At 40.0% G+C, this 14,396-nt stretch overlaps 2 protein-coding genes across 2 annotated transcripts; both read left to right on the top strand.

Annotated features, from left to right (window-relative positions):
- The first annotated feature begins 2,349 nt into the window (after nt 1–2,349).
- Nucleotides 2,350–3,087, top strand: LOC125315555 (probable inactive receptor kinase At1g27190). The gene has a single exon (XM_048280765.1). It carries the CDS (start codon nt 2,350–2,352, stop codon nt 3,085–3,087), a length of 738 nt encoding a protein of 245 aa, XP_048136722.1.
- A 6,893-nt stretch (nt 3,088–9,980) lies between these two features.
- LOC115732804 (probable inactive receptor kinase At1g27190) lies at nt 9,981–10,757 on the top strand. The gene has a single exon (XM_030663492.1). It carries the CDS (start codon nt 9,981–9,983, stop codon nt 10,755–10,757), a length of 777 nt encoding a protein of 258 aa, XP_030519352.1.
- The last annotated feature ends 3,639 nt before the right edge of the window (nt 10,758–14,396 follow it).

Here is a 14,396-nt window from a genome sequence, read left to right as displayed (position 1 = left end):
CCCTACGGCTTATAAGGGATGATGCTCCCTTAGACCCCCGCCTGCTTATCGGTGAGCGGGACCCGCATGCTTTTCTATCTATAGGGAGTATGAACCACACCCCACTCTCCCTTCTCAGACATTTTCTTTGCCTCTGGCCTTCTCACTCGCCTACTCACCACCGCCGCCACCAATCGGTCTTGTCGTCTCGGCCTCTCATCTCTAGTTGGCTCTTACATCTCTTAGTCTGCTCATGAAGAAACTCGTCCGGCACGCCGGATCCGGGGGTGCAACTACACGCTAAATCCGCCTAGCTAGATGGAAAGAGTTACCAAATTGGAAGTCCGTGACCAGAATTGACTTTGAGAATTTTAAGTGCTCTACTGTTTTGTGGCTGTTCCCTTGGACTATCGACAGGCCCATCGCCATTTCCTTGGACCAAAAAGTGGGCCTCATTACCAAATCGGGCTAAGCCCGGTGGTCCACCAAGTCCCGATCGAACTGAGAATCATTTCCGAGCTATTTGATTTGTGAATATATTTCTCAAATAACAATTATCAATCGGCACGGGTCTCTGTCTAGTGTGTGTACATACGTGAGTGTATTTTTATGCACAATCGCGGACTTTTTCGTTTTTTGTAAATCATTACACATATTTTAGTATAAATTATATTCGTTGAATTGTATTCTATTCCATATGAACTTTCATTTTTTGAACAACATAAAGATTGAATCTCAATGTAAAAATATGGGGGCCAATACGAATTAGAAAATTCACAATCGTCATTGTTATATGACATGGGGAAATTTAATACGTTATCGCGATGTCGAGAGAAAAATAACTTCAAAAGGCACAGTTGATACGAAGTGCTTTCAAAAAAGATTTTCAACAACTGCTAATATACAACATCGGATCTCATTAAAATCAATGTTCTTGATTGGACAAAACTTATGTTATCAAATGGGCCAAGCATGACTCTTAATTGGAAGCAAAACGAGCAGGAGCATAAAACTATTCCACGCGAGGAAATTGATTAATATATTTCAATTTTGGAGTTTTACATGTCAGCAAACCAGAGTAAATTAGCTTGTTAAGCATCGCTTTTATTTCAATATTATCACTGCGTCCGCTCTTCGTATTCCCAACGTATAAGAGAGGGAGTAACATTTCACGAAGTGATCAATCGTTCCCCCGCTTTTTTCAAGTGTAATCGTTGGGAGCATCGCTTGACACATAATTCGTCGTATCTTATTTTACGAGACAATATAGAAAAAATTAATAAGCATACTCAAAAAGATAATAATAAATAATGACAAAAAAAGAGACAGGCAACAAGAAATCCGGGTGTGAGGGGCTCCTTCGGTCAAACATTTGCAAGGCTACAAGTTTGACTAATGTTGAATTATTCAATCGCCACCACTCAAAATTCCTCTTCACCCTAAACCAAACCGTTTGACCAAAAAAAAAAAGAGAACACCTAAACTAAACCGAGAAACGACGCCGCATGCGTCCTCCTCCTCCTGCATCACCTCTCGTCTTCTTCCCATCAATTTGGGATTTTGGCCAGAAAAAGGAAATCCGGCTTTCAAAGCGAACTCGGGCCAAACTAGTACAATCATGATAAATTTATCTTTAATTATTTTTTTGAACATTAAAAATTTTAAACTAATATATATCTATGACAAATCATCAAAATTCTCAAACTGATATACCTATGATAAATTTTCCTCAAACTAATTTTTTTACCACTAAAAAGGTCAAACCGGGACATCATGCGACAAATTTACCATCGGTTAGTTTCCGTTAAATTGATTTAATACTACAAAAAACTCAAAACTGATATACTTGTGACAAACAAAGAGTGAAAACCTCAAACTAATATATCAATAAACTATCACATGTTCTCACAAAAAAAAAAAAAATACCATGTGTCATCTTTAACGAAAAATTAACTGACAGTAAATTTGTCATAAATGTATCGGTTTGAAATTTTGGTAATAAAAAAATTAATTTAGGTAAATTTATCATTGATATATCAGTTTATATTAATTTAAATAAATTTATCACAGATATCGATTTAAAGTTTTTTGTGATAAAAAAAACAAAGAGCACGATCGAAGCAAAAACGACACGAAAAACAAAACACGGTCGGAGCAAAATGGCGACGACAAGAGGAAAATCAACAGAATGAGGGGCTTGGAGGGCCGTCAAAAGTCGCATCTCCTCCTCATCCTTCAACCCTTTCTCTCTCTCTCTCTTTCTGACTCGGTCAATGGCCGCTCATTCTCTACCACCGCGCCTCCTACCCTCCCCTTAATCCCCAATTCTCCTCCGTTCCCAGGCTAAACCCTAGGCCCCGTCCCACCTCCATGGCGGCCTCCGCCGCCGCTGCCGCGATTCTCTCCCTCCACTGGCTGCTACTGTTTGCCGCCGCCGTCGAGGACGACGTGCGCTGCCTCGAGGGCGTGAAGAGCTCGCTCGCCGACCCGCATGGCTCCCTCAGCTCGTGGACCTTCACCAACACCTCCGCCTCCCACATCTGCAACCTCCAGGGCGTCACCTGCTGGAACCCGAACGAGAACCGCATCATCAGCCTCCAGCTCCCCGGGTTCGAGCTCTCCGGCGGCTTACCCGAGTCGCTCAAGAACTGTCGCAGCCTCCAGACCCTGGATCTCTCCCAAAACAAGCTCGGCGGCCCGATCCCGACGCAAATCTGCCGGTGGTTGCCTTACCTCGTCAGGCTCGATCTCTCCTCGAACTCGCTCTCCGGCTCCATCCCGAGCCAGATCGTCGACTGCAAGTTCTTGAACATCTTGATTTTGAGCGACAACAAGCTGTCCGGCTCCATTCCTGACGAGTTGGGTCGTTTGAAGCGGTTGAAGCACTTCTCTGTCAAGGACAATCATCTCTCTGGATCTATACCGTCGGAGCTGTCGAAGTTCAGTTCCGACGATTTCTCCGGCAACGACGGTCTGTGTGGTAAGCCTCTTGGGCCGTGTGGGGGGTTGAGTAAGAACCAAGAAGAGCCTTTGTCTCTCAAGCTCGCCGCGGCGATACCCTCGGACGACCGGCAGGCGGTGTCTAGTCATTACGGTTCAAGAACGTAACCATGAATTACCAAATCATTGGGCTGCAACGTTGCTAAAATGGTAGGGAAACACCAAAGTGGGAATGAAGACGCGGTGTCGTTTTCGTGGTGGTGGTCCACATTGGTGTACAGTTGGTCCGGCTTGCTTCGGGAGCCTCTCAACTTAGGAAAATAAACTATCTGTCCATGAATATTCTTGTCTAAATGTTTCTATAAGTGTATTTGCATGGTTTTGTTTTCATGATGGCATTAGAAATCTATCTCCATGGTTTTATCTTCCTAATATATATAGAAGAATTTAGAAAGAAAAGGAGAGGGATCAGGAAAAAAGAAGAAGTGAAATTGTATCACGTGAAATATAAGGGAAAAAACCACCAAAAATTTTGAACTATGCCAATTGTGACACATTTACCCTAAACTTTTTTTTGTGACACCAAAAATCTCAAATTTTTACTCATGTGACATATTTACCCCAAACTTTTTTTTGTGACATTGAAAATCCTAAACTTATACCCGTGTGACATATTTACCCCAAAATATTTTTTTGTGACATCAAAAATCCTAAACTTATATTCGTGCGACACATTTACTTCAAAAATTTGAGGTAAATGTGTCACACGAATATAAGTTTGGAGTTTTTAGTGTCACAACAAAAAGTTTGGGGTAAATGTGTCACACAAGCACAAGTTTAGGGTAAATGTATCACATGCGTACAAGTTTAGGGTTTTTTGTGTCACAAATAAAAGTTTGGGGTAAATGTGTCACAACGGGCATAGTTTAGGGTTTTTAGTAGCTTTTTCCCGAAATATAAATATAAAACTCTTCGAGAAGCAAACAAAAAGAAAGGATATCTTTTAAATTTTGTGCCCAAAATTCAATAAAAGTCTAACACTCGTCGTAAGGGTTATTATCTTTACAACCCGCTATCGTATACTTAGTTTGGAAAAAAAAATGGAATTTCATTAACCATGTAATCTAACCTTAAGATTTCTCCAAAGACATATAATCATTGGTTCGCATTTGTTTATCAACTTTTATGTGTTTGGAAATAAAAATCAATGAGTGTAACTCGCCCCTAAAAAAAAAATTGTTTTCCCATATTTATCACGGGTAAATAGTTTCTTCTATTAATGTCTTCAAAATGTTTAATATAAGGGTCCTCGGTGTCTAATAGAATCTCTAATTTTAGATTTGAAAGTAGAAAAGTGCGCCTAACCAAGAAAGTCAAGGTCAAACATTTCAACTCCAGTGAAAACGGGACTACTAAAGGCGTGAATGATAACCATTCTATTCCAAACCTGGAAGAGAAATCCATTTGGCAACTTAATTTCACTTTTCTAATTTTTATAACGAAATTTTATTATAAAAATAGGTTTGGAATAGAAGTGAGAAGTTAAAATTTTCAAATTTCTATTTATGGAACAAAAATGAGAAATAAGAATTCTCCTCATTGCTCACACCCTCTCTCGCATCCTTGTCGTTGGTCACCGGTTCCACCTTGTGCTAGTTGCCTATTGCGCCGTGCGCCAATCTGCTGGTCACCCATCCACCTTCCGTCGTCCATTGGTCCGTCGGTCATTGGCAATAGTATAAATTTTATGTTGTTATCAAACGAGTTTACGTAATGGAAATAGAAATTTTATGTCGTTATTAAACGCGTTTATCTACTCATAAACTAGTAAAAAAAATAGAAATAAAAAGCCTATTTCTGGCCAGAAATTGATTCCCAAAACATAGTGGTTATCATTCGCGCTCCAAACAGAAACGGATTCCTTTCTTGGTTGAATTTAGTCATTTAATTTCTGAAAATGATTGGTAGTTCGCCCCATAAGAAAATTTGAACTACCACGTAGGCAACACTAAAACAGTTAATTGCTTATTTTTAGAAAAATGATTAAAACTCTAGCGTGCTGATTCGAAGATTTAGAACCTTATTGCATCTTTTTGTGTATAAGATTTTTTTTTATTAAGGATTTATTAAACGGTACATCCGAAACAGTTGTTAACTAACTAAGTACAATTTACTATTTTTAATTTATCAATATTTTTGTTTTCACGTTATATGTGATCAATACTTTGAAAATCGAACTGCTGCTTATTTAGTATGTTTGTCAAGTGTTCTAAAGGCACTCGCTTATATGACTAATTTACTAAGTCTAACGAAATAGTATCATAGTCTACCCCCTCTCTAAGAAGATTGTTCTTTTATCATCATAAGATAAGAGGCATGAACCTTAAGAGTCTTGGTGTCCCAAAAATTCGGACCACCCAATTGACCCGAATTAGTTTTTTTGGGCTAAAATGGGACCACGTCGGACTACCTGACCCTAATTTGCAAGCTCCTGTTCCCCCTTCTCAGACATTTTCTTTGCCTCAGGCTCTCTTACTCGCTTACCACCACCACCATCAATCGGTCTCGTCGTCTCCGCCTCTCATCTCTATTTGACTCTCGCAATCTCGGGATAAGTATAAAATAAAATCATTAACCTATTGCTTTAATGCCAACTCGGTTATAAATTTTTTGATTGTGCCAATTTAGTCTTAAACATTTTGTATGTGTGCCAATTGAGTTTATTTAGTCAAATTTGATTGAAAATCGTGGATGCCGATTGTCTTATATGACACGATCGTTACCGACGTGAATGTTTTTAATATAAATTTATAAATTTATATATATTTTTAATTTTTTTGTTCTTTTTTTTGATTAAGTGCCGGCGAGGGTCCTTGACTAACCCCTTGCCGGCACTAGGCATCGCCACCCTCGCTCAAACTCCAAGAGGGTCACGATGCCTCGGCGAGGGCGCCAATGTACAATCTTGGCAAGGGTCGTAGGCCCTCGACAAGGTCGGTCGACTACCCTTGCCTGGTCCTCAATCGAAAAAAAGGAGTAAAAAAAAAAAAGAAAAAGAAGAAATAACAAAAAAAAGTCAACACTGTCGAGAGTCATAGGCCGTCGATAAGGTCGGCTGACTACCCTTGTCATTCATGGCATATAGGATTATCGGCTTTGAGATAAGTGATTTTACGTCTCAATTGATTGAATGGACTGAATTAGCATGAATGCAATAGATTTATGAAATTTTTGTTACTAACTTTGCTCGTGACGAAACTCGTCCGCCAAGCCGGATCCGGGGGTCCAACTACACACTAGATCCGGCTAGCTCGGGGGAAAGCGCCACCCAATTGAAAGTTCATGACAAGAAGAGACTTTTAGACTTTTAAGTGCTCTTATGTTTTGTATGGCCAAGCCCATCGCCATTTTCCTTGGACCAAAGACTGGGCCTAGTTACCAAATCAGGCTAAAGCCCGGTGGTCCAATTAGCCCCGACCGAACTAAGAATCATTCAGTCCGAGCTGACTACTCGGCGTCAGAGAAATCTCCCGGACCAAACCTTTCAATTTAAACATCTCTAATTATTGGGACCTTCGACCAAAAAATTATTGGGAAATTTAGGGTGCGCCTGGTAACACTTCTAGAAGTGGGTTTCTATTTTGTAAGTGTTTTTTAAGTAGAAATTCGTTTGGTAAAAATTTTATTTTTGAAAGAAATTTTTAATTTTAAAGTGAATTTTCACTTTTGAAGTTGTTTTTTCTCCAATTTGAGAAGTTAAAAAAATTGTTTCACAAATCAAGAAGCGCTTCTCGTCTCACCATCTTTTCATTGTGCTCTCATTCTCTTTTCATTATGCCTCTCTCGCCCAACCATGCCTCCGCCGTTGCTGCCAAATGTTGGCCTCCGCAGACCATTGCCGCCCACCGTGGCCTCCCGCCATTGCTCCTTGACGACCCCCACTCGCCGACCACCATCGCCCACGATTGCCCCTCGTTGGCCGCCGCCACCCCCTGACCTCCATCGACCACCGCCGACTACCGCCGCTCCTGTCGACCACCGCCCATCGCCACATGCGGCCCCTTGCGGACCACTGCCTGTCGCTGCCCAGTACAGCCACCCGCTACCAATCGTTGTCACCTTCTACCGTTGTTGATGGGCATTGCCTCTGCCACCAAGTCGCCATCTACGGCCGCCGGAGTAAAATATAAATAAAATTTTTTAAATTTTAATAATCAAATTTATTTTTAAATAAAATTTAAAAAATAAAAATGAAGTAGAAATTTTTCGATTGTCGACAATAATTCGCCGTAGAAGATTTTGTATTAATAATGCTCCAAAGTTAGAAAATTACAACCGTTACTAAATGAATTTCTCTCATCATAAATCAACTCACGCTTCTAAATATAAGTAAAAAAATCAACTTTTGGTTAAAAGTTGACTTCTAAATCAGAAGTATTACCATGAGCGCGCTTAGTGGCGGATTGGATCTCTAAAATCCATGGATGAAACGAGCTCTCTAGTTCTTGGATCTCTAATCCCCCAAAAATCTTATGCGATTTAATATGTTCACAGGTCCGCTTTTCATGTAATAATGGTATTACTTAAAGCAATGAATGAAGTAAGTCTTTCGAAAAAAAAAAAAATATTGGGACCTTCAACCAAAGAATTATTGGGACCACATAATAAAAAGGTCCCTTCATCAGTTCCCCTGCAAATTAATAGCTGACACTAAATTGAATGGAAGCATTGCTTGACATGCGGCCGTTAATATAAGTACGTAACGGATTTTTTTTAACCATAAAAAATCATAAATTAGTATACCTGTGATAGATTTATCCTAAAATAATTTTTTTTATCACGAAAAATCCTAAACTGGTATACCCGTGTCAAATTTACCTTTCGTTAAATTAAGTTAATACCATAAAAAATTCTAAACCGATACACACGTGACAAATAGAACGTGAAAATCCCAAGCTGGTACACCCGTCAATTGTCACGAGGCACACAACTTAGCACTTTAACTGTTAGATTTAACGAAAATTAGTGGAGGATAAATTTGTCACGGATGTACTAGTTTGGGGTATTTGGGGTAAAATTATCACAAGCGTATCGGTTTGAAATTTTTTATGGTTAAAAAAATAGTTTGGGATAAATTTGTCACATGTGTACCAATTTGAAGTATTCCGTGGTATTAATCCCCCCCCTTTTTTTATATAGAATGTTAAAAGATTCACTTTTATTGCTATTGTTCTTTCACATTTTTGCAATTTTCCTTTTCAACTCCACACGTGACTTTCTTATATAATGTTCCCCATCGTGCAAGCACTGTGATTTGTTTAAGAGAATAAAGAATAAAAGTTATTAATTTTTATACTATAATTTATATAAGTTGGGAAAATATTTCTCAAATAATGTCGTCGACATTTATCAAGTCGTGCGGGCTCTTCTAGTGTGTGTAGAGATGTGCATATATTTTTGCGCACAGTCATGAATGTATTAATTTCTGTCCATTAGTATAAATTAATAGTCGAATTCTATTTTATTTCATACGAATCTTCGTATTTTGAGAAAAATTAAGATTGAATTCTTTAGTTCGGATTTTAGATTAATGTAAAGTATAATCTGAAATGTCAAGCATAGGCACCGATAACAATTAAGAGATTTCCAATAGTCATTATTATACGCTGTGGGGAAACTTATAAAAAAAGAGAGTTAATGCAAAGAGTTACAAAAGTAAAAAAAAAAAAAAACAATGGATCGTTTATAATTTGTTAATAACTCTATTTTTTTTATGTTAGGATGTACGTGTGAATTGTCTTAAAGAAGTCCCACATTGGAAAAATGATCTAGTGTGGAACGGTTAATATGTCCCATGACTTATTGACTTAAATTTTTGAGTGAAAGTGAGTTTAATTAGACATGTTGACGAGCTCAAATTTGGACTTGCTCTTGGCGATCTCTCGGTGAAAGTGTAGATCTTCCGTTGCGCACTCTCAACAAATGGTATCAGAGCTCACATGTGAGGGGGAAATTATTAAGTTGTCTCCGAGAAGATCTACATTGAATAATTGATGTGATATGGAGAAGTTAATATATTCTAGTTGGCCTACGACTCCCAGTGAAAGTACAAAGCTTCTGTTACGCGCTCTCAACAAATGGTATCAGAGTTCACATGTGAGGGGGAAATTATTACGATGCACACGTGAGTTGTCTCGGAGAAGACCTACATTGGATAATTGATGTGGCGTGAAACAGTTAATATATCATAATTGACTCGTGATTATTGGCTTAAACTTTTGAACGAATGTAATGGGCTCGGACTTAGACTCTCTTTTTGCGATCTCCCCGAGTGAAGGTATCGGGTGTTGTCACACATCGTTTTTACGTCACCGCTATCATTTCGTCCGCTCTTCGTTATCCATTTCACAAAGTGATCGATTGTTCCCTTTTTTTCAAGAGGGCAATTGCAGGAATATTGTTCGACACGTACTTCGTCACATCTCATCTTATAAGATAATATTAAAATAATTGACAAGCACACCTAAAAAAAATATAATAATAATAACAAATAAAGAGATAGATAACGAGAAATCAATGTGTGTGGGGGGCAAGCCACATTTGTCCACCCAATCTACGGCGACAGAATAAAGTTGCTAATTTTAATATTTGGTAAGCGAGGCTCTCCTTCGGTCAAACATTTGCAACTTTGACTAATTTTCAATTAATTCGGTCTCGCCACCGCAACTGAAAAACGACACCGCATCGCCTCCTCCTGCTCCTCCTTCTTCATCACCTCTCCCGTCTTCTTCCCATCGACTTGGGTTTTTGGCCCAAAAAAAAAAAAAAAAAAAGTTTAAAGAAGTCAAGTAAAACGACACGAAAAACAAAACACGATCGAAGCAAAACGACGACGGGGAGGGGGTAGTCAAAAGTCGCATCTCCTCCTCCTTCAACTCTCTCTATCTCTGTGTGACTCGGTCAACGGCCGCTCATTCTCCACCACCACTCCTCCCACCCTCCCCTTAATCCCCCACTTCTCCTCCGATCCCAGGCTAAACCCGAACCCCCTTCCCGGCTCCATGTCGGCCTCCGCCGCCGCCTCGGCGATCCTCTCCCTCCACTGGTTGCTACTGTTCGCCGCCACCGTCGAGGACGACGTGCTCTGCCTCGAGGGCGTGAAGAGCTCGCTCACCGACCCGCAGGGCTCCCTCAGCTTGTGGACCTTCACCAACACCTCCGCCTCCCACATCTGCAACCTCCAGGGCGTCTCCTGCTGGAACCTGAACAAGAACCGCATCATCAGCCTCCAGCTCACCGGGTTGGAGCTCTCCGGCGGCTTGCCCGAGTCGCTCAAGAACTGTCACAGCCTCCAGACGCTGGATCTCTCCCAAAACAAGCTCAATGGCCCCATCCCAACGCAAATCTGCCAGTGGTTGCCTTACCTCGTCAGGCTCGATCTCTCCTCGAACTCGCTCTCCGGCTCCATCCCCAGCCAGATCGCCGACTGTAAGTTCTTGAACTACTTGATTTTGAGCGATAACAAGCTGTCCGGCTCCATTCCTTACGAGGTGGGTCGCTTGGACCGGTTGAAGCAGTTCTCTGTCAAGGACAATCATCTCTCTGGATCTATACCGTCGGAGCTGTCGAGGTTCGGTTCCGAAGATTTCTCTGGCAACGATGGTCTGTGTGGTAAGCCTCTTGGGTCGTGCGGGGGGTTGAGTAAGAAGAGCCTTGCTATAATTATCGCTGTGGGTGTTGTTGGAGCTGCAGGAAATTTGTTGCTAGGGTTTGGGTTCTGGTGGTGGTACTTTGGTGGAGCTAGTCGGAAGAAGAGAGTCAGTGGCAGTAATCACTAATTTCTATTACCATCAGAAGTCTTCAAGATTATATTGTTCATGCAACAAACCCTATCACTTATATAGAAAAGCTGAAGAAGAAAAGACCTGCTATCAGCTGTACTTCACTAAGGAGGTCATCCGAAACACTTGTTAACTAACTAAGTACAGTTTACTATTTTTAATGTATCGATTTTTTTTTTCACGTTATATGCGATCAATACTTTGAAAATCAAACTGCTGCTTATTTAGTATGTTTGTCAAGTGTTCTAAAGGCACTCGTTTATATGACTAATTTACTAAGTCAAACAAAAATAGTGTCATAGTTTACCCCCCTCTCTAAGAAGATTGTTCTTTTATCATCATAAGATAAGAGGCACGAACCTTACGGGCTGGCGTAGTTGGCCGTGCGTTGGGACAACTTTCAATTTCAAAATCAGAGGTTTCTCATTAAAAATCCCACATTATGCTAGAAGGAAGTGTTAAAAGAGTCTTGGTGTCCCAACAACTCGGACCACCCAATTGACCCGAATTAGTTTTTTTGGGCTAAAATGGGACCGAGTCGAACTGCCTGGCCTAATAGTTTCTTTCGCTTCGGGCCGGTCCGGGGCCAACAAATTAGAACCGGGTGACCCTAATTTGCAAGCTCCTGTTCCCCCTTCTCAGACATTTTCTTTGCCTCGGGCTCTCTTGCTCGCTTGCCGCCACCACCACCAATCGGTCTCGTCGTCTCCGCCTCTCATCTCTATTTGACTCTCGCAATCTCGAGATAAGTATAAAGTAAAACCATTAACCTATTGCTTTAATGCCAACTCAGTAATAAATTTATTGATCGTGCCAATTTAGTCTTAAACCTTTTGCATGTGTGCCAATTGAGTTTATTTAATCAATTTTGATTGAAAATCGTGGATGCCGATTGTCTTATGTGACACGATCGTTACCGACGTGAATTTTTTAATATATTTTATAAATTATTATATTTTTTATTTTTATTTTTTATTTTTATTGAGTGCCGGCGAGGGTCCCCGACTAACCCCTCGCTGGCACTAGGCATCGCCACCCTCGCCCGAACTCCAAGAGGTTTACGATGCCTTGGCGAGGGCGCCAATGCACAATCTTGGCGAGGGTCGTAGGCTCTCGACAAGGTCGGCTGACTACCCTTGTTGGTCCTCAATCGAAAAAAAAAAAAACGAGTAAAAAAAAAAGAAAAAGAAGAAATAACAAAAAAAGTCAACATTGTCGAGGGTCGTAGGCCGTCGATAAGGTCGGTCGACTACCCTTGTCATTCATGGCATATAGGATTATCGGCTTCAACATAAACGATTTTACGCCTCAATTGATCGAATAGATTGAATTAGCATGAATGCAATAGGTTTATGACTTTTTTGTTACAAACTTTGCTTATGATGAAACTCGTCCGCCAAGTCGGATCGGGGGGTCCAACTACACATTAGATCCGGCTAGCTCGAGGGAAAGCGCCACCCAATTGAAAGTTCGTGACAAGAAGAGACTTTTAGACTTTTAAGTGCTCTTATGTTTTGTATGGCCAAGCCCATCGCCATTTTCCTTGGACCAAAGACTGGGCCTAGTTACCAAATCGGGCTAAAGCCCGGTGATCCAATTAGCCCCGACCGAACTAAGAATCATTCAGTCCGAGCTGACTACTCGGCGTCAGGGAAATCTCCCGGACCAAACCTTTCAATTTAAACATCTCTAATTATTGGGACCTTCGACCAAAAAATTATTGGAAAATTTAGGGTGTGCATGGTAACACTGAAGTAAATTTTTATTTTATAAGTTCTTTTGGAGTAGAAATTTGTTTGGTAAAAATTTTATTTTCGAAAGAAAATTTTAATTTTGAAGTGAATTTTCACTTCTAAAGTTGTTTTTCCTCCAATTCGAAAAGTTAAAAAAATTACTTCACAAATTAAGAAGCACTTCTCGTCTCACACTCTTTTCATTACGCTCTCACTCTCTTTTCATTATGCCTCTCTCTCCCAACCATACCTCCGCCATCGCTGCTAAATGTCGGCCTCCACGGGCCATTGCCGCCCACCGTGGCCTCCCGCCATTGCTCCTTAACGACCCCCACTCGCCGACCACCATCGCCCACGATTGCCCCTTGTTGGCCGCCGCCACCCCCTGACCTCCATCGACCACTGCCGACTACCGCCGCTCCTGTCGACCACCGCCCATCGCCACATGCGGCCCCTTGCGGACACTGCCCGTCATTGCCCACTACACCCACCCGCTACCAATCGTTGTCGCCTTCTACCGTTGTTGATGGGCATTGCCTCCGCTACCAAGTCGCCATCTACGGCCGCCGGAGTAAAATATAAATAAATTTTTTTAAATTTTTAATAATCAAATTTATTTTTAAATAAAATTTAAAAAATAAAAATGAAGTAGAAATTTTTCGGCTGTCGACAATAATTCGTCGTAGAAGATTTTGTATTAATAATGCTCCAAAGGTAGAAAATTTCAACCGTTACTAAATGAATTTCTCTGATCATAAATCAACTCATGCTTCTAAATATAAGTAAAAAAATCAACTTTTGGTTAAAAGTTGATTTCTAAATCAGAAGTATTACCATGAGCGCGCTTAGTGGCGGATTGGATCTCTAAAATCCATGGATGAAACGAGCTCTCTAGTTCTTGGATCTCTAATCCCCCAAAAATCTTATGCGATTTAATATGTTCACAGGTCCGTTTTTCATGTAATAATGGTATTACTTAAAGCAATGAATGAAGTAAGTCCTTCGAAAAAAAAAAAAAAATATTGGGACCTTCAACCAAAGAATTATTGGGACCACATAATAAAAAGGTCCCTTCATCAGTTCCCCTGCAAATTAAGAGCTGACACTAAATTGAATGGAAGTATTGCTTGACATGCGGCTGTTAATATAAGTACGTAGCGGATATTTTTTAACCATAAAAAATCATAAACTGGTATATTTGTAATAGATTTATCCTTAAATAAATTTTTTTATCACGAAAAATCCTAAACTGGTATACCCGTGTCAAATTTACCTTCTATTAAATTAAGTTAATACCATAAAAAAATTATAAACTGATATACATGTGACAAATAGAAGGTGAAAATCCCAAGCTGGTACACTCGTCAATTGTTACGAGTTACACAACTTAGCACTTTAACTGTTAGATTTAACGGAAAATAATAAAGGGTAAATTTGTCACGAATGTACTAGTTTGAGGTATTTGGGGTAAAATTATCACAAGTGTATCGGTTTGAAATTTTTTGTGGTTAAAAAAATAGTTTGGGATAAATTTGTCACAAATGTACCAATTTGGAGCATTCTGTGGTATTAACTCCCCCTTTTTTTTTATATAGAATGTTAAAAGATTCACTTTTATTGCTATTGTTCTTTCACATTTTCGCAATTTTCCTTTTCAACTCTACACGACTTTCTTATATAATGTTCCCCATCCTGTGAGCACTATGATTTGTTTAAGAGAATTCAAGAATAAAAGTTATTAATTTTTATACTATAATTTATATAAGTTGGGAAAATATTTCTCAAATAATGTCGTCGACATTTTATCAAGTCGTGCGGGCTCTTCTAGTGTGTGTAGAGATGTGCATATATTTTTGCGCACATTCGCGAATGTATTAATTTCTGTCCATTAGTATAAATTAAT

Source organism: Rhodamnia argentea, chromosome 6 (genome assembly GCF_020921035.1).
Source record: "Rhodamnia argentea isolate NSW1041297 chromosome 6, ASM2092103v1, whole genome shotgun sequence".
In the NCBI taxonomy this organism is placed as follows: Eukaryota; Viridiplantae; Streptophyta; class Magnoliopsida; order Myrtales; family Myrtaceae; genus Rhodamnia; species Rhodamnia argentea.
This window is presented reverse-complemented; position numbering and strand designations above follow the sequence as displayed.